This window comes from Biomphalaria glabrata, chromosome 16, assembly GCF_947242115.1.
Source record: "Biomphalaria glabrata chromosome 16, xgBioGlab47.1, whole genome shotgun sequence".
In the NCBI taxonomy this organism is placed as follows: Eukaryota; Metazoa; Mollusca; class Gastropoda; family Planorbidae; genus Biomphalaria; species Biomphalaria glabrata.
In genome coordinates, this window is record NC_074726.1 from 26,448,848 (window position 1) to 26,475,992 (window position 27,145).

The 27,145-nt window shown below is 33.4% G+C and overlaps 2 protein-coding genes and 1 long non-coding RNA gene across 7 annotated transcripts in view; 2 read left to right on the forward strand and 1 right to left on the reverse strand.

Moving 5' to 3' along the window:
• The window catches only part of LOC106063445 (uncharacterized), a 75,495-nt gene that overhangs the window by 26,034 nt on the left and 22,316 nt on the right, over positions 1 to 27,145 (reverse strand). The gene's annotated exons all lie outside the window — the stretch shown is intronic.
• Positions 15,848 to 21,401, forward strand: LOC106074249 (uncharacterized). The gene is made up of 4 exons (XM_056013665.1): positions 15,848 to 16,486; positions 17,504 to 17,564; positions 18,765 to 18,833; positions 21,339 to 21,401. Exons 1-2 carry the CDS (start codon positions 15,887 to 15,889, stop codon positions 17,507 to 17,509), a joined length of 606 nt encoding a protein of 201 aa, XP_055869640.1. The 5' UTR covers positions 15,848 to 15,886; the 3' UTR covers positions 17,510 to 17,564; positions 18,765 to 18,833; positions 21,339 to 21,401.
• On the forward strand, positions 21,791 to 26,036 carry LOC129923326 (uncharacterized). Of its 2 annotated transcripts, none has more exons than XM_056013667.1 (3): positions 21,791 to 22,138; positions 24,383 to 24,469; positions 25,844 to 26,036. In XM_056013667.1, exons 1-2 carry the CDS (start codon positions 21,872 to 21,874, stop codon positions 24,467 to 24,469), a joined length of 354 nt encoding a protein of 117 aa, XP_055869642.1. In that variant the 5' UTR covers positions 21,791 to 21,871; the 3' UTR covers positions 25,844 to 26,036. The 2 variants fall into 2 exon arrangements, with proteins under 2 accessions (XP_055869642.1, XP_055869641.1); XM_056013666.1 differs by having other exon boundaries at positions 24,383 to 24,465.

Consider the following 27,145-nt stretch of genomic DNA (forward strand, 5'->3'; position numbering starts at 1 on the left):
GAAACACTGGAATATGAGTTTTGAATTTAGCTTTTAAACATATATCTTGAAATAGCTGCTGCTTTGTTAACATCAGTAATTAAAATGATTTAGTTTTTAATTCCGGATTAGAAATGTGTAGTCACTGGTTAAAGAGTTTCTTTAAAAATGTTAGAAAAATTTATTTCAAGGTATCACTCCTCCACCTTCAAGCTGTAAGATTTTTATTCTGTATCTATTTTATCTGTATCTATTTTATCTGTATCTATTTTATTGTAGTGCTTATTTTAAAGTGTGTTTTTCTTTTGTTTTTTATAATAGAAGTGTACGTTCTTCCATTATCTGTTCATCTTAAAGGTTATTTTGTATTTAGCTCTTAAAGTGCTGAACTTTTTACAATGAATACATACGAAATAGAATTACAATTCTAGTGTTTAGAGGCTAAACTACCATACCACAAGTGTCTTAAGGACACTGTTGCACAGAAATGTACTAAAGTAATGCTGGATACTTGAAATTAATACAATTAAGTAACTTGCTAACTGTTGGTCACAGAATAAGTAAGTTTTATTACAAAGCTTATATCGAATCACTAAGTCTGTCTGTCTGTCTGTCTGGTAAGAAGTTTGTTCATGTTGTTTCTTACACACCCAATGTTGGAACAAGTTTAAATTTTGCGCACAATTATTTCTTGTACTGGACTAAACAAGAATTAAAAATAACAACAATTAATTGACTATTGGTAATTAATTATTTTGTTTGGTATCGAACAAGGGAAAGAAATCATACTTGACAGATGTGGTGGTATAAGTTAACTTAGTCCCCTTGAGGAGGCTTGGGCCTTTTATTTTTTAAGCATTTAAAAAGTGATCACGTTCACTCCTTCCCCAACTGGTCCAGACAACTGATAGGATCATAAAGCACTGAGAAAGCTAAAAGCATGAGATTGCACTAAACAAAAAATATTTGTAATCACACATATTTATTATTGTTAGTCTAAAGCTATTACCAACTTTTTAATACAATTACACTTAATATAAGCTATGTTTTTTTTTTAAAGTATTTTTTATGTTCTTCTTGTTTCATAGATAAACTTCATTTTGATTTTTTTCTAACTTACTAATTACATTTTATTAAATTCATCGTCTCCTTTAAAAAATGCTTGTTTTTTTTTTTTTATTTGCACATAAAATCTTAAGGATAATTTGTAGTTATTTTAAAGCCCATTTAACAAAATAATGCATGTCATTCCATTTTGTTTCAGTTGTGTTTTAAAACTACAGGCTTGTTACTGAATAAAAAACCAGATGATCCACTTTTATTGTTAAAACAGAAGTTTGCTTTTATTGTTCAATCAAATGGTCAACTTTTATTGTTTTAGTAAAATTTTTCAATATTTACTAGTTTTGAAAAAATGCATCATTCTTATTTTCATTTTTAAAGCCAAACACTGGTAGATTGAGGTCAACAACTGAATCTTAAACTTGTTGCCTTTTTTTTTTTATTTCTCATTTTTTTTTTTATTTGTAACGTATTAACATTTTTTTTAATTATGAACTTTTTACTAATTAATTTTAATATTATCTCTGTATCTGAGCTTATAATTTTCACTTTTGTATTACTATCTGACATATTCTCATTTGTATTAAATTTTGATCTATGTGTGTAAGTTTCTCTTCAATATATATTATTTCATATGTACTTACAAGCTATTTTTTTTTTATAGATGATAATTTTTCTTCTTAAGCCAAATTACAGAAATATGTTATTTTTTTAAAATGTTTTGAATTAATTTATCCCTTTCCTCTGTAACAAATAACAATTAATTCACAAGTAAAACTTCACCAAAAGTTGTTTTTTTAGAGAACATTCAACACTATTTTGAATAAATGTTTCTATTTCCTTTAAAATATTTTTTTCTCTTAATTTTTTTTTTTTTTTTTTTTGAGGTGATGGCATGGACTGAACGCTCCAATAATTGTGCCGAGGAGCTGTTTTGTTGTTGTTGTTTTTTTTATTCAAATGATAAAGTGTCCATAATTTGCCAAATGGTGCCAATCATTTTTTGGGGAAGTAAGTATGTTTTTTTTTTACAAGATTCTGATGTTACTTCAGAAATGCTGATTATTATGGCTGAGCTAAAATTGCCTGCAGGAAAGCAGAAGATGCCAAGGGCAAGGTTCAGACTCAAGATCATAGTGACAAAAAGTCTGAAGAGCATACCACACCAAGAAGCAGTCAAACTGGTCCATGCCAGCAGAAGCGTAGTGAGGGGGTTATGATGCCCTGGGTGCCACACGCAGAGAGGTGCCAAAAAATAAAAATTATTGTAGATATTTTTGTTAGGTATTACATTCTAATGTTATTTCTATTATATTATTATTAAATACTTTTTATTTATAAGCCTATATTTCTATGTCATGTTCATGGAAAATGAAGGGGGGGGGGGTGCGCCAATAAATGTTCTTTCCCCCGGGTGCATGTTTTGCTCACTACACCTCTGCATGCCAGTGACAATAAGTAAACAAATAAGTAATATATTTTTAAAAAAAAATTCAATTCCTACTTTTTTATTAAATAAAATCAGATCTGATTTTATTAAATTGAATATAATAGGATCTGATTAGATTAATTGAATCGGGTCGGATCTGAGACTGGATCATCATTGGAAAAAAAGATTTCAAGAATAAAGATGCCATCTAAGGAGAAAGTCTAAATTAATGGTAGAAAAAAAAAAGGAAAATTTGTATGCAGCTGAGTAAAAGTGTTCAAGATAAGTTTAACAGTTAATGCAGCAAATCTTTTTACAAAGGTAGAGTGCAGCTGTCAATACTATGAATATAACATTGTTTTAAAGGTACAAACCAATTGGGAATCCTAGTTTTTTCTATGAACTTTAGTTACCAAATGAAAGTCGCATGATGCCCCACATTTAAACAGATAAGTGACGTGTGTTTCAACTATATAAACCAGATTAAGAAAGGTAAAGGGATTTTATTCATCTCTGAAAAGGTGTCCTCTTAAATAGAAACTTTAAAAGAATATTTTAAAAATGAGGTCGAGCAAGATATCTTCTTTTTTTTTTTGCTACATATAGAAACCTACTGAAAAGATGCCTGTCCACCAATGTAATAGGTCTCTAATTTAAACATATGTAGCCATCTTTAAACAACAAGGGAAAACATTAACACCAGAGGCAGGAAGCTAAAGATGTTTACATCAACTGACAATCTTCTGGTCAAACACCTATCTCAAATAAAGAGCTATTAAAATTCTAATTGATTTACCAAATTGCATTACTTCAGGAACAAAAGTCAGATTATTTGCAGACGATTGCATAATATATAGAACAATAAAAACAACACAAGACACAGATATTTTACAAAGAGAATTAGATGAATTACAGAAATGGGAATCAAATTGGAGCATGTCTTTCCACCCAGAAAAATGTCAGTTGTTAAGAGTAACAAAAAAACTAAAACAAATTAATTCCACTTTTATCTTATTCATGGCAAACCAGTAACACAGACTAAAAACGCAAAATACCTAGGTGTTATAATAAATGAAAAACTGTCATGGAATCCACATATTGATGAAACTACAAAAAAATCAAACAAAGCATTAGGATTTATTAAAAGAAATTTCTATAAATCAAATAAGAAAATAAAACTAAAATGTTATTTAACCTTGGTTAGGCCAATAATAGAATATGCATCCTCTGTTTGGGACCCCTCAACTCAAGAAAACATTAAGAAACTAGAACAGACACAAAATAGAGCAGTGCGATTCATAACAAACGAATATTCACATTTGACTAGAGTAACACCTTTAGTAAAATCACTAAATTTAGAAAGCCTTCAGGACAGAAGGCTCAAAAGTAAAGTAGCAATAATACATAAAACACTGAACCATAATCTTCAAATACAAAAACAAAATTTAATAAAATACTCTGAAAGACACAAAGATAAAGGCACATTCCTCGTCCCATATGCTAGGACAAATTTGTACAAATACTCCTTCTTCCCTAGTGCTATTAGAGCATGGAATGGTTTGCCTGAGCTAGCCAGGAAAACCAGTGACTTGGCAGAATTTAAGTCATTGGTTAATATGCATGACTAAATGCATGATGCGTAGGACGTAATCATCTTCTTTTTTGAAGTAACGTCTGTATTATATAAGATAAGATAAGATAATTCTAGACGTCAATTAAGTAATAACTCAGTATATTGGAACCAGACCAAAAGGATATGCAGAAAGATCAACTTTGAGCTAAAGGAAAACCATTACATAATAAATGACTCAAAAACATAGTGGGCAATGTAAAACAAGGTTCTGTGAATCCCATCACTTCTGATTTACCATTAAATGTGTAGGCCTATACAATTATGTTCAAGATTTAATGATTTTTTTTTCACATGAAATAAAAGTGTTATTTCAGTAGGATAGATATACAGTTTATACGTTTCTGACATTTCTCCCAGCCTCCCGATAGATTAGATAGAGAGACAGAAAGATAGGTAGATAGTAAAATAGATACATATATAGATAGTAAAATAGAGACAGATAGATAGTAAGAGAGACAGACAGAGAATGAACAGATGGATGGATTGACGGTTGAAAGGATGGGTGGATGAGTTGATAGAATGATAGTCTTAGAAATGTGGCGATCTAAAAAATGACTAAACCAAGTCACTAGTTTATGTGCAAGTCAATGAAAAGTCTCAGTTCATCATTTGTTGACCTCCACCCCCTCCCCTACTATATTGTAAACCACAAGGTTATTCTATCTTATTAGTAGCCTACATAGTGCAAATTCAACACAATGACAAAGGTCTCCGCATACGAGATTATTCTCAACTTATCTAACACGAAGATGATCTTACAACAATCACGCTTATTGCAGATGTTGAGCTATGTGTACCTCAATTGTAGCTCGCATTCTAGCGTTGGCCTTTTAACCTCCTTTTTTATTAGACTTAATTTGATCTACGACTTTTTAAACTAGAATGATAAGTGCACTCTGATTTCATGAAAACACTTGCAGTATTAAAAATAATAAAATGAATCGTTACAAAGTTAATTTTTACGACCTATAAATTTTGTTACGTAACTATTGTGCACTTAAACAAATTACATGTCTTTCGCAAAAACAGAAATCAATGATAGTGACAAATGAAAGTGCTTTTAATTTGCATAAATTGAAAATAAATAAAACCTATAGTTTTTGTTCATTAACCTATGCATTTTTTTTTACATCATTACCTTTGGTCTATATTGCAGTCTGCTGTGGTCCATATTAACAAACTTGGTTTCCAATATGGACCACTTTGAAAATTTTCAATTGTATTTTTTATTTTATTATTAAACATATTTATATCATGGCGAGTCTGTATTATGATAAGAATGGTAGCCTGTACATACAAAGGAAAATTCCAGTTAGTAGAATCAAAAACTTTTTTTTTTAAATGAAGGGTCAATAAAAAGTGGTTCATATTGCAAGCCTCTCCCCTACTCTTAGTGAAGAGACCAGAAACACTGGTAGACAGAGTTAGGCAACAAAGCATTAGAAATGGTAATAGCTTATGTCATAGTTTTCAAAACAGTTCTTTGACCATTGATATAACAGAGGCAACTTAATGTACAGCAACACATTTTTTTCCATCTTGTTACAGTGGTATTTATTATGGTGCTTGAGAATGAGAATGTCAACATTTGTAATATATTTTGTTAAAGTTTTTGTGAATCCTAAAAAAAATATTTTTTTTCCCTTCTTAAAGTAGCCAAATTAGTCTCATTAGTGCAAAGCTTTGTTTATTAATTTTAAAATTATTCTCGCATCTGTAAAAAAATAAAAGATATTTTTTTCTAAAAAAAAAAGATGTAAAAACTAGTCAGTTATACAAATATAAACAATCCAATGTTAAGACTGCAGAAGAAAATACTTGATAAAACTCATTTTTTTTTTTTGGGTCAAGATCATTTAAAAGTGACACATGTGAAGGTATTGTAATATAGTGTTGGCGTTGTATTGATGAGTACTGACTGGCCAGAAACATTAACATCTCCCAGCGAATACCATTTCAGCTATCTCTTGATTTGTGTGTGTGTGTGTGTGTGGCTTTACTCAATATATATTATGATTTTATAGGCAGCCAAATGGCATAGGGGTCCAAAAGACAATATAAGCCACTTGTTTCAACACTGGCTTAACCAGAGCAAGAAAGTTAACAACACACTGCTTAAGACTAAAAATCTATTACTTGACAGCTATTCAGATTTTTCATTTTCAATAATTACAAATAGGCCAGCATTTTCCTTTTTTAAAAATAAATCTAGTCACTTACCAAATATTTTTATATCCATAGAATGAAAGTTCCAGCGAAAACAGTACAAGTAGTGAGACCAGTACTAAGGCAAGCCAGCCACTGTAAGAACAATAAAAAAAAATGGATGTATTCAATGGCAAAAAAAACCAAACAAACAAATCTGATGTGCAACTTTCAATGTGTATAGTCTCAAATGAATTAACTGCACATATTGCAAAAGTAGCTTTCATTTCTATAAATTCTTATCTTGTAGGATACAGATGTTAATTCAATGAAGCAGATGATTACATGTGTCATGCATGTTAACCAATGACTTAAATTCTGCCAAGTCACTGGTTTTCCTGGCTGGCTCAGGTAACCCATTCCATGCTCTAATAGCACTAGGGAAGAAGGAGCATTTGTACAAATTTGTCCTAGCATATGATGGAACGAGGAATGTGCCTTTATCTTTGTGTCTTTCAGAGTATTTTATTAAATTTTGTTTTTGTATTTGAAGATTATGGTTCAGTGTTTTATGTATAATTGCTACTTTACTTTTAAGTCTTCTATCCTGAAGGCTTTCTAAATTTAGTGATTTTACTAAAGGTGTTACTCTAGTCAAATGTGAATATTCGTTATGAATCTCACTACTCTATTTTGTGTCTGTTCCAGTTTCTTAATGTTTTCATGAGTTGAGGGGTCCCAAACAGAGGATGCATATTCTATTACTGGCCTAACCAAGGTTAAATAACATTTTAATTTTATGTTCTTATTTGCTTTGTAGAAATTTTTTTTAATAAACCCTTTGTTTGATTTTTTTATAGTTTCATCAATATGTGGATTCCATGACAGTTTTTTATTTATTATAACACCTAAGTATTTTGCATTTTTAGTCTGTGTCGCTGGTTTACCATGAATAAGATATTTCCTTTAGTTTTTAGTTACTTTTAATAACTGACATTTTTCTGGGTGGAAAGACTTGCTCCAATTTGATTCTTATTTCTGTAATTAATCCAGTTCTCATTGTAAGATTTCCGTATCTTGTGTTATTTTTATTGTTCTATATATTATATCTATATTTCCTAAAGCCTTGTTGGTATGGAGTAAGGGGATTATGTTTTTTTTAAGTTTGATGTTCACTAATAGTTTCTTGTACTTCTATATCTTCTATGTTGTCTACTTGGTTCATATAAAGTAATATGTCTTTGTCTTCTGGGGCTGAGAATGCTGATGCAAAGAATTTATTTAGGATGTTAGCTTTAGTTTCATTATCATAAAGTGTTAAGTTATCTTCCCCTTTTAATGGTGCTACTCCAGTTGTTTCCATTTACTTAGATTTAATAGGTTTTTGTTGTTATCCTTGGACATTGCATTGTTTATGTATCCCCTCTGCAGCTGTCTGCTTACTTTTTGTGAATGAATATGTGTCATCAACATCTTGATACAAGATGACCTATTTGTAGGCATAGCACTTGTGCACAGTATTACAGTCCAAAGACTGGACAACAGCAATCACAGGAACTACTTGCTTTTGTGACATGATAATTTAAGTTTACCCTTTATAATACAAAGTTTATATTAAGATAATTCCAATTACCATGAACATGATACGTTCAATATCCAAACTGTCTTGAAATATGCTGATAATTTTAACTTCAATATATATTCATATATATATATACTTTGAGCATGACTCTTTAAATCTATTACTACTTTGTTACTTCACTTTCTAATTTCACTAGTTACAAGGCCACATCAACTAATTCTCTGACTAACAACATTCACTGATTTCATCAACTTTAACCAACTGACTAAACTCTTGCTTTCCCAAACGTCCATACTTTCGGTTATACATAACTCATTTACAATTCACACTCTGCATTCACCTAAATATAACAAAGCACAATGTTACCTGTCACAGAATATCTTTAGTCTTCTTTCACTTTTACTAAGCAAGCACCTGCTCAGACAGAGCATAAAATTCACTTGCCATAGACAAGCATTTTCCTGAATGATGGTTGCCTGGTCATGTTCTGTGCTCCTCAGACTGTCCCAACCTTTGAACCTTCCTTGCTTCCATTTTCAGTCTATCTGCAGGAGGTTTTGTGAAAGGCCATTGTCATCTCTTGTCATCTCTATTTCTAAAGGTATGTCTGAAAATGATAAAATAAACAATCCTGAGCCTCGGAATTTAATTTTTCTTGGGTCTGCCCTGCACATTGTTTGCTAGAAAGAAGATCCCAGCTCAATTAAGTTAAGAAGGGGTGGGATGGACCAATACCGTACTGAAGTGTGAGAAACATTTGAGGCTATAGAGCATTTATGTTTTGAATGGGATTCATTGTCATAGAAACATCATAATGCTCATCAAGAAATCACATCAACAGAATGAGATATTCAAAAGATATTGAATGTTAACTAATCTAATGTATAATGAATCATGTAAAATCTCTCTTTCATTTTGAATCTATCTTGGAGCAGACAGTTGTCATGAAATAAAAGTCTTTTGTACAAGATTAAATAATGGCACTTGATTTAATTTGTTAAAATTTGTAACAATTTCATTTTTTAAAATGATTATAGAATGCAAATTAGTACTACAATGAAAAAAAAAAAAACAACTTTAGTTCATTTTAACTGTTTTAGATGTTTCAAATTTGAAGGATGATAGGGATGGCAGCATGGCAAGCATTGTTCAACTTGAGACCATTGAATGACAGTCTAGAGGTATACAACATGACTAGGCAGAAAATTTAATTGTAAAAATTATTTATCAGTTTTGTTGTATTTGACATTGAACTAGTTGTGATCACATCATATATGAAATACAGAAAGGGAGCATTACATTCCCCCCCCCCCCTAAAAAGGTTTAAGCATTAGTTTTCTATTAATTAAACAACAACTATTTCTGTTGATGTGACTATTTGAAAGATAGAAAAACCAGGGGTCTTCGATGTAAAGTTTTATTGATAAATCTACTAAACTAAATTCCCATGCTAAGTATTTTTTTTTAATAATCAAGGTTTTAAAACTACAAATGTGTCACTTTTCTGTTTTTTTTTCTTCATTAGAGCTGTGATAGGGGTTGCAGTGGCTGAGACGTTAAGCCCAGAGCCTAAGGTTCCTGGGTTCAAATCTCTATGAAGACTGGGCTTTTGAATTTCAGGATTTTTAGGGCACTCTCTAACTCTAATGGGTACCTGACTTTAGTTGGGAAAGTATAGGCAGTTGGTTGTTGTGCTGGCCACATGACACCCTGCTAGTTGACCATGTGTTACAGAAACAGATGACCTTAAAATCCTCTACCCTATAGATTGCAAAGTGTGAAAGGGTAATGTTAATTTTGTTTTACTTTAGATCTCTAATCAATTCCTCTAGTGAAGTAAAGTTTTTAAATAAAGTAAATCAGTTTCATCTAAATACATAATCAATCAGTAAGCCAGTCAGTTTTCAAACCTGAGCAATTGTTAGAAATGTTTATATTTGACCACATCATAAGAAATAGCTTTTTACCTTAAACACTTTAAGAAAATCAAAAAGAAAACTTTGTGGAAATCAAGGCCTAAAACATAAGCACATATTTTAAAATGTTCAAACCTTTATGAGACCTGATGTCTTTATAATTTTCATTTAATGTCACAGGATCATAAAGAATTTTAATGTAAGCAAAAGAACCATTTACATCTACTGAACATTCAAAAATCTTTAAGTAATATTTTTTTGTTTTTGTTTGGTAGAATAGTAATTAACATATTTGATATTTTGCACACCTGGTAAAAGCCATAAAGCATAAGCTGAAAATGTTTGCTTGCAATGTGCTTAGACACCCTGGCAAGATGAACGTTTATATAGTCTCTCCAAAATCATATTTGAATCAATCCACTGAGAAGAAGAATATTTGTGTGTGTAGATCTGTGTTTTTGCACTGCTTTATCCATCTTATAAAACTTTTGAATCCTAATTTGAATAAAAAATTTACTAATTAAACAGTTAGATAAAATAAATAAATAAATAAATAAATATATATATATATATATATATATATATATATATATATATATATATACTGAAGTTAAGATTAACTGTAACCTTATTAAAAAGGTTCAATAGCTATGAAATGAAAGTGTCATATTGTGAATTTGTTCCCCTGGCAATCAAATCATTAAATAAGAACAATCTGGTATAAACTTTGTCACATGTAAATTATGAGTGAGTCTGGTGAGAATGAACACTTTGGTTTCTTATAGTTATAATGTTTTTTTGTTTGGTGTAATGCACAAATTGTACGACAAATTTCCTTACGGATAATAAAGATTATTATTATTATTATTATTTAGGGTGTTACTAAGTCTATTAACATGTGATCTAAACATGACAAAATGTAAGTAAAGTAATAGGTTGATGATCTTTGTGCAGGCAACAAAATATCTCCTTATTAAACACTAATTGCATTTACATTTATTAACTTTACATCATCTGCCTTACAAAGTAAAAAAACTTTAAAATTAAAACAATAAAATGATTGGTACATTTTTAACATTGTTACCTTTTAGTACCAAGATTTTTACACTGCATTTCAGTTTTATGCTTAAAAAGGCAATCTCTAGTAATGATAGAACTGTCCTTACATCAAGAGAAGAATCACAGTCTAAAGGGTGCACCATATGATTGACGTTTATATTTCCCAAACCTGTACAGAATAAAACAAAAATGTATAATAAATAAATTAACATAAATTTTAACTCCTTAAAGGATAGTCTAGCAGCACTAAGGTACAAATGTTATGAAAAAATGAATGTGAAGAAGATATGGTGAAATATAGACAAGCCCCAAGGATGACTCAACCCTCAAAGCAGCAGGTACTAGTCTAACATTTAACTTGACTATCCAGGTCCCAGAAAAAGAACCTTTGACCTCAGAAGTATTATATGACCTGCATCACCATCCAGGATCACATCCACATCACTTCTAGAATCATCTCCACAAACCATTTGTATATTTAAGGTCAACATATTGCAGTCAACACTAAAAGCTTCAAACTTTTTGACGTATACAAGGATACAAATTACATTTTTTTTTAAATTTATGTAAAATAATACAAGGGAAATATCTTTATTTGAAGTGGTGGGGAACAGGGAAGTGACTTCAGGTTTGAATAACACTTCAATAATAGAACTGAAAAATATACACTGAACATACACCCCAATACAAAATAACTTCCCTTGTTAGAAAAATCCTGAAATGTGAGGCTATTTCTTATTTTTGGCACGAGGGGCACAGAGGCTCTCATCTTTTTTTAAAATGTATCAAATCTCATATCAGCACTAGTGAATTGAGCTTGCATTGTAATATTTAAATTTTTGCTAAATCAAAGCATTATTTCTATTACTAAATTTTCTTCAAAAAAAAACAAAAAACAACAAGATTACAAAGACTGTGGAAACACAAACTCAAAATCGAATCCCGAAATGGCCCACTCAGGCAAGTAAAAAGGCGGGTTTCAATATTTTCACCATGACTATCATAAAACTTTGAACTACAAACTATCAACAACTACAACCCTATCTTCGCCAATACAAAAAGAAGAGACGTGCACATGTCAAAGTGTTGCCAACACGTTAATTATTAGTCTAACTGACGACATGATACCACAGGACAGGAAGATTTATTAATAGTATTAATATTACATTTCTCATATTCATTTATATTCAATGTGCAGATAGTTATGAAAGATATGGTTCAATGTGAACTTGGCCTAACTGAAACTATTGATATTGTTGATTTGAATTCTATTCAACTTATATACTTAATAAATAAATTTATTTTGTTGAAAATAGAAGTAGCTTTTATGACAGAAAATAATTAATTTAGTATACTGACAACACATCAACTTTGCTTATATAGTCCCCAGTATTTGTTATCATGAAAAATTGTAATAATGGTGTATTTTATGAAAAAAAAAATATTTTTGCTTTCTGAAAAGAAAAAAGTAGCCGTTGCATAAGAACTTTGAAGGACCTAAAATTTATAATATCAGATTTTCATTTTATTTTCAAGTTTTTGAGATCTAAATAGTGCAGATGTAGGGACAGACAGGTCACACAAAACTAATAGCTGCTCCTCCCCTTACATGGGGGCTACTAAAAATTTGGTTCAATCCACTAGTCCAGATAGTGTTCAAATGTATCATCTTGCCCAGTACTAGCTAACTTTTATGTTGCTATCATGTTTGGAACATCCCCACAGTTTTAATGGGGACATTGGTCTTAAAATTGATTTCCATATTATATACATTATAATCAAAATCATTAACTGAAATCATTGCTTTCTTCATTATAACAGATATCGCGCAAGGAAAAGAACTCGCGTAATACTGATTGGCGATGGAAATTAAGTGTGTTATTTCCCTCTTCCTTCACTTTTACTTATATACTTATATGCTGATTTAGATTAGTTTTTGAAATAAAGAGATGCTTTAAAAAATGGCCCACATGTAGGCTTGTATTAAAATTATTTCAAATTTTAATATGTCAATTCTAAATATTTTAACTGTAAAGAGTATATTTTTATAAAATTAGTTTTTTTTTAATTTTCAACAATTGTTCTCAACGTAATCCAATCAAACGGAGTTATCCTTTTTTGCCAGGGCACACGCCATTGAAGCGGACTGCAAACCTGTCAGGTAAGTTTTTGTACTACCAGAGCTACTACCTTTTTAAAATTTGCCTTTACCGTTCAATTAATGGCAAGATGTGAGTGAAAGAGTTAGCACCTTCTCAGTATGTCTAGCTGTATTTCTACAGTGTGCGTAGAATGGTTACGATTCACTGATATGACTGATAAGTTAGTAAAGATCTGTTTAACAAGTGTCTAGTGGACTAGATACAGATCTACTCGCCAGTCGTGGCCATGGGAGCTCACTCTGTCCCAATCGAAATTCAATTGATGTGAATACCGGTATCTTAAACCATATAGATCTAGATCTACGTCAAACATACTTACATTCAATGATATTGTTTGGGTTTGTTAAAAAAGAAAACGGTGGGGTAGGGGAGGGAAGAGAGTGAGCAACGGCTTAGAAACTTGTGAAACGGCGAATGAATTGTAGGTCTGGTCACAAAACAGCCATTTTCTCTATATATATTATACCACTACTTATATGGCGGAATGGCATTATATCAAATAAAATGGTGAAAAATATTGAAACCTGCCTTTTTACATGCATGAGTGAGCCACTTCGGGAGCCGATTTTGAGTTTATGTTTCCACGGTCACTGTAATCTTTTCTTTTTTTTTAAATGGAAATTTAGTAATAGAAATGATGCTTTCGTTTAACTAAAACATAGCAAATACGAAGCTAGAAAGCAATACAAAGGTGGTTCATTTTGGAGGCTGCTCTGCATTCACATAAGCATGGGCTGCCTGGTCGTGCGGTTTGCACGCTGGACTGTCGTTCAGATTTATCGGGTTCAAACCCTGTTCTTGTTTTGATTGACAGCAGTCGCCCACTTTGTATGTTACTTCTTTAAAGAGTGTGTCTACCCCCACCCCTTACTATCTAATCTTGTAAAACGTTCAGATTGTAAAGCAGGTCAACCACAGCTAACGAAATCTTGGCAGTCATTTATATATTTACTATTTTTTAAATTTGCATTTATTCCCCCCCCCCCCCAATAATTGTTTTTAAAAAATTCCTTCTTACATGTGAATCAGGAAGAGAGAGCGCTATTTGTAGGCCCTATTTATGTATAGAGAAACTGGTGTGATGTACAAAATGTATCTTAGTTTAAGAAGAAAAAAAAGTTAGACTAACGACACATGTTAATACACAGTAAGTCTTATTGTATGAATGAGTCATATATTTTTTTTTTTGGGGGGGGGGGGGGGGGGGCAAGCATAATGTTAATTCTAACTAACGTTGGGCCACTGTATAGCCGAGGCATGTCTAGTGAAACAAGGCTTCACCTTTCCTTGCGGTGCTCTGTCTCATCCAGCCTCCCCTGCGTGGCTATCCGTACAAAAAGATGATCAGCTTAATTAAGTTTATTATATTATAGACCAACTGATAAGAAACAAGTCATATGCCTACACTAGAGAAGGGGGGAGGGAGGAGGAGAGGGAGAGCGTGTACTATATGTGTGTGTGGAGGGAGGGGGGGAGAGACGTGTACCACAACATTTTATAGAACATGATGTCTGTGTGTTGTGTCAGTTTCTTTCATTGTAAAAAGTCCATGTGCACACATGGATTAAGAGAGCAGCCAGTTGTGCACACACCACTAACACACACGTTGGATACACCGGGGGGGGGGGGGGTTGGGAGGGAGAGACTGACTAGATCTAGCAGAGAGAGTGGAGACGGTTCATTTGTTGTCGTCGGCACATTATACTGGTGACATTAGCCACTTAAGACTAACGTAAGATCGGATTGAACTATGGTACTCATTTGAAATCCACAAACCTCTTGATCATCGCCTTGCATTAATAAAACTGTCATACACAACAATTGTTTTCTCTGTATGACAATTGTTTTCTCCTTGTCGCGGTACATTTTATAATGGATGGGATTTTTCCTGAACCGAATCTAGCTATTCCATATTGTGTTCCATTTGTTTTGTAAGGTTGACTCGTTACAAATTACTGTTTTAAAATTGGTTGGTTATCTCGTGACGTTTTTTTTTGTGCGATACCTCCATTTAATCACGTAGACCACTGGATACAGGCCGCAGTAAGATCGTGGAGTTGAGTGATAAGACGATCAGATTAGCGTCACGGCATAATAAGAAAAAGCTCACCTTTCCCTTCCTCATAGTTTTAGTCGTACCAGGGCAGGCCTGATATGATTGAAGGCCCTAGGCGAAGTGAAGCCCCAAATGAAAAATAAAAAGTAAACAGCGAAAAAATAAAAGTACGCAAATTTATTTGAAACCTAGTGTACCCCAACGACAACACCGGGCACAAGTTTCGCTATTTCTTCTCTCAATAATTTGTTCCGAGTCCTTTGTGAGGCCTCCCACCAATCGGAAGACCTAGGCGGCTGCCTACTTTGCCTATTCCTAAGGCCGCAAGGTTTGTTGCAGTACGCCGCCCTTATGCCAAAAAAAAACAACATATTGCCGGGAAATAAAAAAAAAATAGGCCTTCATAACAGACAAAACCACGTGCATGCGGTGTGACGGTGTTGTTTATAAATAAGTAATTAGTAAAGTTCCCTTTTCAGACCTTGTGGTCTATAGGGCAGATGATGTAAAGGTCATCTGTTTCTTTGGCCAATGGTTAACGAGGGTGTTCAAGTGGCCAGCACAACGACCAACCGCCTTTTCCCCACTAATGCCAGGTACCCATTAGAGCTGGATGGATCCCGAAACCAAAAATCCCAGTCTTCGCCAGGATGCGAACCCCGAACCCCGGTTAGGAAGCTACCGCGTCTCCTACGATTTAATTAGTGCAAAATAGGTTGTTGTTTTTTTTTTGGGGGGGGTTAACCCTGTTATATTTTTTTTATTATTTTTTACCGGCATTCGTAGTTGTAATTTTCTTGTGCATTTGATCTCTTGCAGCAAACTATCGTCATATTGTAGGCTCAGACCTACGATTCAAGACTATGGCGCGAACAGACGATAATTTCAACGGATCTGATGCCAGTGGATCCGGTGGCGGTGATGAGAACAACAACAATGGCAACTCTTGCGATTTGAAAGTCTTGAATGTGAAAGCGAGAAATAGAGACCAACAGTTAATCAGTCTTCTGGCGTACTTGGTTCTTACTGTCCATTGTGCACTCAGACTATCACTCTTGGTATACAGGTGTACAGCAAGCGGATGTCACGATAGCCAGAGTCCCGATCGGGAGGAGTCTGATTCGATCGTCATGCCCCTAGAGGGAGAGAGCAACAATGATAACCAGATGTTGGCGGGCACGTTTGAGGAAATGTCCCTTGAGTCATCAGATTCAGCTCCACTAGAGAACTTACAAACTCCTCAAGGGGCAACCGCTTATCCAGACAGGGTGCCTTTAGAAGATGATGAAGATGAAATGGTTAATAAAGCAAAGGCTCCGTGTGAACGAAAGAGGAACTTCGATTCTCCTTTGTTAGGCAGAAATGTTAGCAATACACCATCTCGAAGAAAAAGGCCACCAGATAAACAAAAAGAGAAAGAGGTAGAGTCAAGTAAACCAAAGTTTGCCAATGGAATATACAGGGTAAGTCATATGGGTAAGGTACATTAGACCAGAAAAAAATATGTTCTTTAAAAATGTGGCCAGATGCATGTAGACTGTAGGGGTCTAATGAAACAATATGGAGGGCTGCCTGGTCGTGCGGTTTGCGCGCTGGACTGTCGTTCAGATTTATCGATGGTCCCGGCTTCAAACCCTGCCCGCGCCCATCCCCCGTCGTCATGCGGGAGGTTTGGACTAGGAAGTAATTACCTTCAAATCTGAAGGAACATCCGAAACATGTAAAACATTTTACAAACAAACAATACAAAGTATAAACACATAGATCTACATAATATTGTCTTTACTTTTAGACTTGCTTGTTACAAAGACAAAGTAACTTTGATAACTTCTATTAAAACTGAAATACGACTTAGCTTAGCATAACATTCATTTCAAAGTTTTTATAATAACTTGATGTTGGTAAAAATGTTAAAATTCTTCAAGAAAGCTGTACATACAATATTATCAATATAACCCCATAACTAACAGATTGTTTTTAGGAAACCTAATTTACAGTGGAGTAGCTAGGGTGGAGGGGGGAGGAGGGGAGGGAGAATTTCAAAAATGCCCCTGGCCCCCACTCAAGAGAGGCCCCCAAATAAGTGTTTTTTACATTAAAATGAAATATTACACAAAATGCAGGGGCCCCCAAAGAGGTCAAGCCCCCCCCCCCCCCCCCCGGACCCCAAATGATGGGAAATTCCTATCTACGCCCCTGTTACTTTATGATCAACCAAGTTCTGAAAATGATTTCTTGTCAGTAATTTCTTTAATCCAAAAATGTTAAGGTTTATATTGTTTAACTTTTACAATTTACAAACTTATAACATATTTTTAGCTTTTCAAGATTAATTCATATTAAACTATAAAAAAAAATCTTGGTCTGGACAATTTATAAATCTAAATTCTATGATTTTATAAATCTAAATCCTAATTACAAATTGTAAGACTCTTAACAAAAAAAAAAAAAAAACATTTCCCACACTTTTGCCATTACAGAGCTAAGAAGTGAACAGACATTGTGGCCTACTTGTTGAGGAGACAACTCATGAAATTACTTGTGAGTTGAAATGTCTAAATATGAAATATATATGAAATTTGATATTGTTAGGTCTCTACTCATTCTGTGATTGCCTTCTATTCTAAGTTTTAGGGTCCTACATTTTTTCATTTTTCTGTACCAGAGGTAAGTGATGAATAGGGGGGATTGCCCAAGACCCTGCATCTTAGGGGGGGGGGGGGGGGGCTGCCACAGGAGGATCCTTTGTCAACACCTGCCCATCATTCAGGGCTCTGTCACACGTTCTATTGTAATGTACCAATCAAACTCAACTACAGTGATGTAGATTTCTTCAGAATTGTTCTAATAAACCAAATTTAAATGCATTTCCTCTGCATCTTTACCAATTGCCAAAAGCTCACAAGACATTTTGTGCTAGAATTAAGCCCTTGATATGACGCTCACCCAGACCCTGTGTACTACAAAGGCTGCTTCTGTTCCTTTTATTCCTATGTGACTAATAGTATGATAGGTTAGCTTGTACAATTCTTTCAATTTGGACTTTAAATTAGCACATTTGTATCTCATGTCAGGCAGCAAATTTATTGTGTGATTCTATTTAGTTGTATTTTTTACAAATTTTAAAAATTTAGTAAGTATTAATCCCAGACCAGCACAATCAGAATTGGCCCTAAACTAAAGTTTCAGTGTAGGCATGTGCAGCAGTTAAGACCTGGGAAATGTCCCTGAAAAAGAGCTATTCCTGAGCTACTTTGAAACTAGAAAGTACAAGGAAGTAATGAATGGGTTCAATGTGATCATCACACTTGGTAAAGGTGTCCATTTAATACACTTAGGGGACATTCCGGCATTAGAAAACAATTAAAATGGGGTACCCATTGGTTTACTTCATTCTCCTCATTCACTGTTTACCTTGACAGGATCACAGCGGCTTCTGAACTGGGTTCCGGGGTTAAAACGTGGTGAAGACTTGGATTTTTTATTTCGGGATCTTCGGACGCCTCAGAATCCACCCAGCTCTAAATGGGTACCTGACATTAGTTGTGGAAAAGTAAAAGCGGTTGGTGGTTGCGCGGGCCGCATGACACCCTTGTTAACTGCAGGCCACAGAAATAGATCACCCTTTACATCAACTGCCCTTTAGACCACACAAGGTCTGAAAGGGGAACATTTACCTTGACACTAACAGTGCAAACATAATTTAACATGGATATACACATTTTTATTACCCTTTTCTAGCTGACATCTCTTTAGCAGAAGTGCAAGAGAGTGGTGGTTCAGAACTCTCTGCAAACCAAGCATCTGAAGGTAATGGACATTTATATAGAAACTATATTGATTCAATTATTACTGATTTTTATTTGTAACATTGACCAGTTCTTTCATCAAGGAATTGCCATGAAACTGGATTATACAGATACCCTTATCACCAAAAAATATCACAAAAACCAATACTAAAAAAGTGCTATAAAAAATAAAGCTAATATTGGGTTGATGGAGACTGCAACTAGCTCCAGCACTTATCTAAAAAAAATAAAATCTCAAGCCTGGTAAAAAATTTTCTATACCCGTATATTCTATATAAAAAAAAAAAATTAAGTAATTACAACTTGCCAAAAAAATAAATAATTTTTCTATTGATTCGAATTTTTGAGGGGCAATGAATAATTGTGCAAAGTTTCATCTTAATCTGTGATTGGGAAATGGGAGAAATAACTATATAAAATTTGGCACAAACAGAAATATATATATATATATATATATATATATATATATATATATATATATATATATATATATATACAGAGAGAGAAAGAGGAAGGGATAGATCTTTCCCTTCTTTCCTTCCACTAAGAAGTGTCACAGACAAGCTAGTAGACTTATTAATACTTTCTCTTTGTTCAGTATGTGATATAGTGTCTCAAGAGAAAGCTTTATAACCTCTTCTTATAGGTTTGTTCATTGCAGTTGGATGTAAAACAAACATAATAAATAAATAAACATGAATTCTCATGTGTACCCATGGGACTCATCAATGGCTGTTTTTTTGTAGAGCAAAAACTACCAGTTTCTTTCCCCAATAATTTTGGGGGCTTTTTGAAAGCTTATATCAACTTAGTGGTTGAGCGGTTAAGTGCTTGGCTTCCAAGGGTCCAGGATTGGAATCCTGGTGAAGACTGGGATTTTTAATTTCAGGATCTTTGGGCGCCTCTGAGTCCACCCACCTCTAATGGGTATGTGACATTAGTTAGGGAAAAGTAAAGGAGTTGGTCGTCATGCTGGCCACATGACACCCTCATTAACCATAGGCCACAGAAACAGATGACATTTACATAGTCTGCCCTATAGACCACAAGGTCTGAAAGGGGAACTTTACATATAAAAAAAAACTCTTAGTTCTCCCACATCCAATTTGGGAACTTTGAAATTTTACACAATTATTTCTCGAGCCTGAAAAAACAAGAATTTAAAAAAAACAAGGTTTTAAGGACAATATGTGTGGAAACACAAACTCAGAATTGGCCCCCGAAGTGGTCCTCTCAGGCAGGTAAAAATGCAGGCATCAATATTTTCAGAAAGAACATCAGAATTAAATTTTATCAAAAACAAATGACAGAGAAGAATGATGAAAGAAGGTTGACAGATCTTGTGTGGTGCCCCAGCGGTCCAGCAGACCAAAGGATAGGTGAAAGTGAATGTGAATGAACCTGGCCAAATTAATGTCTTATAATGAATATCTAATTGATCTAATTGTTTTGTAAAGGGTTAATCTCTTATTCAAATCCTCGAAAAAAAAAATTTCCTTTAGTTATGTGTTCTATGGCCATAATGCAGCGCTGCAGTTCACGCGATAATATGAAAAACTACTTATCAATTGTTGTTTTAAATTATGTCCAACTTATATGCATACTAAATAGATTTTTTCTCTTTAAAAAAAGTAAACATATTTGGGTAAATGTAGTAGTAACGTAGCAATACAAATGTAAAAAAAAAAAAAAATTTTGACAAAAATATTTAAAATCATCAGTATACATGTGCAAAGAGACTCACCTGTTTGTTACTATTAATAGTGAATAGTTGTAAAAGTGGTGTATTTTTTTGAAAAAACTGCTTGCATAAAAAATTAGAATTTTTGCTTTTAGAAAAGAAAAATGTAGCTGTTGCATCTGAACTTTGAATGGACTACAATATTATGATGTTGGATTTTCACTATTTTTTCTAGTTTACAAGACGGACAGACAGGCCACACAAAACTGATAGCGTCTTTTCCCTTTTCGGGGGCAGCTAAAAATTAACCAATTAAAAAAAGTTGAAAGACTTGAATTTGAACTTCAGGGCTCAAGCCAATGCACTAACCACTCTACCAGCAAAGTGCTTATGAAATAGGTTTTATAGTTATTTATTGACAACCTTATTCTTTACACTAAGTATAAAGGGGACTAATTCAATTCAACATCCGTCAAGTAAAATCTTTTTCCCTTGTTTGATACCAAACAAAATAATTAATTACCAATATGGGAAGGATAAAAAATTATGCTTAATATAAGGTTTCGTTTTTTTAATTATTTTATATATTTTTCTTGCATATTGTAAAGTGTGTATAAATAGATTTAGAGATAGACAAACACTATTTCATTGCAGCCTTAATTAAAAACAACCATTGAATTCCATCACTGAGCGTTGGGGGTGCCTACCTTATAGCCCAAGGAGATAATGAAAAATATTCCCAACAGTTGTTTGTTTTTTATTTCAAGTGCACAAGTTATGCTAAACATTATTACCGCACATTAAAACATCATTTCTATATTGAAGATGTGTCCCTAATGGAGCTGCAAGAAAGTGTATACGCTGACAGTTTTGCAAACCAATCTGGAGGTAAGAGCCCATACTTTAATGATATCCCTTAATTTTGAGAGATTTTTTTCCCCTGAATTTTCACCCCCCTTTGCCCCTTTTCACATAAAATATGGGCTAATCCTTAAAAACACAATCAATCTAACCTACGTGATCAAAACAGACTTAAGTGCTATGCCACTCACTCATTATGGGCTTAAGTTTTTACAATGATCATATCCAGTAAGAAGATTTCAGTCTCAATGTCTGCCTTCAACAAAAAAAAGTAAAATGTAGAAATGTCCATACTGTCTCACAAAAAAGGTAAAATTTAAAAATTTATCTAGATACTATCCCACACATTTCTATCACATTTGTGCATAGGTTTACAAAAACTATTTATGAATTATTTTTTTCTTCTTCTGGAATTTCAACGTCACGCAACTATTGATGAGCATCAGCATGCAAGTATCTCTCCTGGTGAAAGATCAATCCCAATCTGTAAAACAGAAATGGATAAATCCAAAGAGAAAAAGCTCAACCGTGGAGAAACTTCTAGCAAGCAAAACAGCTTGCCCACTGCAGATATCCCTACAAGTGGAAGAATGCAGCTAGCAGTTCAAGATGATTCTAGAAGCAAAAAAATGACTCAAACTGGGGAGCCAGTGAAGGCCACAGAAAATAGCTCAAGAGATGAGGATGGAGTCAGCCAAAATGATGAGCCAGATTTGCATTTGTCTAATGAGGATCCTCCTCCAGCTGCCATAGGCAATGTTTGTGTACGGTAACTTATTAATAACATTTTCTCACTATCTGTATCGTATAAGTCAGTGATGCCCAAAATACAGCCCGCGGGCAATATCCGGCCAGCAAAGTGGTTCCATCCGGCCCGCCGAAACGTTAGCACAAAGTCTAGAAGACCACCCTCGAAATAAAAAAGAATGAAAAATTTATCTTTACCTACGTTATTGCCCTCATTCTTTCTCTAATGGATAGGTACCATGAATTTGAACATTTGTGTGTTTATGAGTTGGGATAATCTACCAGGAAAAGTATGGATATTTACTTATTTGTGGAAGATGATAGTAGGTCAATATATTTGTTTCATTAGGAAAGTGTGTCTGTTTAAAAATACAACAACATATAAACTGCATTATGAAACAAATATGGCGACATTCTTTATTTGAACGGCGAATGAAAGATTGTTAAACTTCGGGTACTAGATCAACGGGTTTCTATTACTAATCAAATAGTTTCAGGCTAATTTCATTTCGTTTTTGTATCTTTTCGTGGCCCGCGACACGAGGGTTGGAAATGAAAATGGCCTGCATGATGAGTAAGGTTGGGCATCACTGATATAAGTGAAGCTAAGTGCTGTATCATTTAAGTCAGTGTTTCTCAAACTTTTACTAGGATCGCCCCCTTCCCCACAAACTAGGAACCTGCGGGGGCAACCACCCACAATTATTTTCCAGCATTGTGAGCTTAAGAAATTCATTCTCTCACATCTCTCAGTGTTTACAACAAATTGAAGTGTGTGAGTCAAGGCAGTAGAGCATGTACATTCGTAGTTAAAGGACTTAATCTTCCTGTTCAGAAAGACAGTGGTGTATTTTGCCATCCTTTGGGGGCCTAATTAAATATTCAGAAAAACACACAGATCAAGGCACATTTCTTATTCCATATGCTGGGGAAAATGTGTACAAGTGCTCCTTCGATATTACTAAAAGAGCATGGATCAAGTTGCCCAAATCAGCCAAGAAAATGAATTAACAGAGTTCAAGTCTCTAATTATTATTCATGACTGGATTAACACATGTTAATGCATAGAACATAATTAGCTTTGTTATGAAATATCTCTAATTAATAAGATAAGTATGAAACAATATATAGTAAAGTCTTACTCTGCAGGTGAAATGACATTACTTAGTTTGATAATTAAGTTTATTGAAATTTGATAATAGTGCTATTTTTACTTGATAAATACCTATTTTTGTAAACATAAACAAAAAATGAAGTTTGAAATAGTTATTGGAAGTGTTTGTGTTTTTCACAACAAAGGTAGCTACTAAAGTGTGACTTTAAATTTCCTTAATTAATATGACAGCCAACTTCTAAGCAGATGCCCTTGTTATATTTCATTTCTTTTAACAGCTTCAAACACATTTACTAAAGCTTGTATTACCTCCATTTGAATGGGTAAACATATATTTATATATTTCATGGTTTGATTGCAAAAATAGCATTTATATTTCAAATGTTTCTATTTAGAAAATTCATTCATTCCATTGTTCATAAAATTTTTTTTGCTTTGACGAAATAATATACAGATTCTTTAGATAAGTAGGAAATCATTGCAGCAATCCATTTGTTTTTGTCATAGCCCTCACATTATTTTCTGATTAAGTGGGGTAGGTTTAAGTTCTCTTTTCATCGCCTGTGCCTTTCTTGGGCTGCAGTTTAATAATTTTGCTCATCAATTATATAAGGATAGTAATTTACATAAGTTTTATTGTCAACATATCATAATCGCCATCCACTTTTTACAATAACCTAAACCTAAGTTCAATAAATTATCAAGCTCCAAATGGGTGACCCACACAAACTCCATGTCTACCTAAAGAGTGACTAACAAAAGTCCAATACCAAATAGGTAACACTTATAAAAAACTTTTTCTTTCTTGCAGTCCAAAGATTCAGGAAGAATGCAGCATTTCAGCTGACAATGCAGACCCAGTTGACCACTGCAAATTAAAACAATTGGTCAATATGCTGGTCACACCCATGTCGACCCTTGGTCATAGAAATAGACGAGCTTCACATTAAAAAGTCATAAAGCTTTAACTTTGCTATTTTGACATGCCTAAACAAAGCTGTTATCTGCAGGATCTCACAACTATGTTAATTGATGGTCCCTCATGGTTGTACATTGTTTGCATTATTATGGCCTTAACGAATATGGAGTTAATTTTTCAAAATCTTTAAATTTCCCTCCTCCTCCTTTTTTTTGTTCTTCATTTTAGACTTCCAACACAAGTATATCTGACAATAAAGGAAGAAAAGGTATGAAGGCTGAATCTAGTGATGCTCAAGACAGCCATCAAGTGTAGGTAAAAGACTATCACTTTATTTTCATTTTTTCTTTTAATTAATGAATAGAAAAAGAACTAAATCATGGGGAGGGTAAAAAAAAGTTGTATAAAAATTCTCCTAAATTATCTGTCAAACTGACATGGTCATTTGGATTTTTAGTGTTTTTTCTGGTCAAAGCAAATTAATTGGTGTAGAAAGATCTTAATATAGAAGTCATGCAGATCAAATTAATCATCTTCTATTTTGAAGTAACATCTGTATTATATAAGATAAGATAATTGGATATTAGACATATATAATGGGGACATAAAGAAATTTGTTGCTTATAACCTTCACTTATCCCTTAGTTTGTTGGACCATTGGGGCATCACACAAGATCTGTTGACCATTTTTTTCCATTCCTCTGTCTTTTGCCTTAGATAGAATCTCTTTCAATGACTCTTTCAATGACAGGTCTGTCCATTTTTTATGTTGTCTTGAGGAAGGTTTGTGCAAGATCTAAGGACATTGTGAAATGGCCATATGGTTTTATTTTGCATTTTTTGTCAGTAGTTAGCAGGTCATCCTAGGGTTTGATCACTGTCTCTAATTTCTTTGTTTGTGATGCAACCTTTGTATGTGATACCTTCAATCTTTCTGTAGCAGAAGATTGAAAACATTTTTAAATGTTTTAGTAAATGAGACTGAAATGGTTGGAAACAGAAATATCTCTTAAGCATTCACTAATACTGCTTTGCTCAAGGATAACAAAAGATTGCCCTTGGCTTCTGAACCATGGGGTCTCGGGTTCAAACCTTGCTGAAGACTTATCTTATATAATACAGACATTACTTCAAAAAAGAAGATGATTGGGTCCTACGCATCATGAATTCAGTCATGCATATTAACCAATGCCTTAAATTCTGCCAAGTCACTGGTTTTCCTGGCTAGCTCAGACAACCCATTCCATGCTCTAATAGCACTAGGGAAGAAGGAGTAATCGTACTAATTTGTCCTAGCATATGGAATGAGGAATGTGCTTTTATCTTTGTGTCTTTTTGAGTATTTTATTAAATTTTGTTTTTGTATTTGAAGATTATGGTTCAGTGTTTTATGTATAATTGCTACTTTACTTTTGAGTCTTCTGTCCTGAAAGTTTTCTAAATTTAGTGATTTTACCAAAGGTGTTACTCTAGTCAAATGTGAATATTCAGATGCCCCTGAGTGCACCCAACTATAATGAGTGCATGATATTAGTTGGGGAAAGCAAAGGGTGATGGTTGTTATGGCAGCCACATGAATCCCCTGTTAACCAATGGCCACAGAAACAGATGACCTTTCCATCATCCGCCCTATAGATTGCAAGGTTTGAGGTAATAATTATTTATATTAATCCTTTATATATATTTCAGCTAATTCTACAATGAAGGCTATCAACAAGTGCAGAAGAAGATTCAAGCAGATATTTCCAGATTGGTTTAAAGATCAACCAGAGATGTATAGGAAATAAGATTTTTTATATGATTTTACATTTTAAATATATTTTCAATTTATATAGCAATTTAGTAGCTAAGTATATACAAAAAATTTAATAAATTGGTGGGAAAGGAGAAAAAAAAAGGGGGGGGGAGAGGGGCTTGACTTTTAAAAAGTGGAAGAATAGCCTTTTTTGTAACTGTAGTAGTTAGTATGACAAAACTTACTTAACTTAGCAATACATTTGTAAAAAAAAATTATTTTTTTTGACAAAAAAATCTAAAACCATTTGCATAAATGTGTTATAAATATGGTAAATAGAGATTTCCCCTACTAAAGAACCTTCAGTGTTTGTTACTATTAATAGTGAATAGAATACGTACAAAATTACTTTACAAGCCTTGCTTGTAGCAAAGTCATACAGTATATCATAAAAATTCTGTAAGATTTTAATAATTTGGAGATTTCCGGGACTTTTCGTACATTTATAAATCAATTTCTGGAGATTTACAAGAGCTCCTTGGGAAATTCGTTATAAATTATAAAATGGTTTAATTTCGTAATTTACACCAAGAATTAGCGCAGGTCCTATGAAAGTGCGGGACCCACTGCAGTGACAGTGGCCTAAGGCCAGCCCTGCAAAATAGCGGCATAGGCTACGCCGTGGGTAGACTAGTTTAATAATATTAGAAAAAAAGTTAAAAAACCAACAATTTCATTTTTAACTTATAGTTATTGCCCCTTACTAATTTATTCTGCTATTGCAGTCTCTAAATAGATGAAACTTCACAAAAAGGGAAAAATTAATAATAAGTAGTAACTAATAAATACTACTTCCTTTAATACATTTTTTTTTCTAAAAATAATCACTTTAAACAAATCTTTTAATTTAAAGAATAAACCATTATATATATATATATATATATATATATATATATTATATATATATATAAACAGTTTTCCAATAAATAAATGGCCTGTATTCTGCAAAGAATTGGAGAAAGTAATGAGAGTCTAATACATTAAGGCTGAATTGCTACTATTATTAGATTGGTCCTACTTATGTGTTTTTCGGTAACAAAAAATAGTTTGAACATTTATTTGCTAATCACATCTATTGCCTGTCAGGTAAGCTCCAAAATTTAACAAAATGCAAAGTACAGGCTGTAGTTTTTTTGTAAAAAAGAGTTTGAGCATTAATCTAAAAATAGCTTCTGTATTGTTACCATAAGTATCAA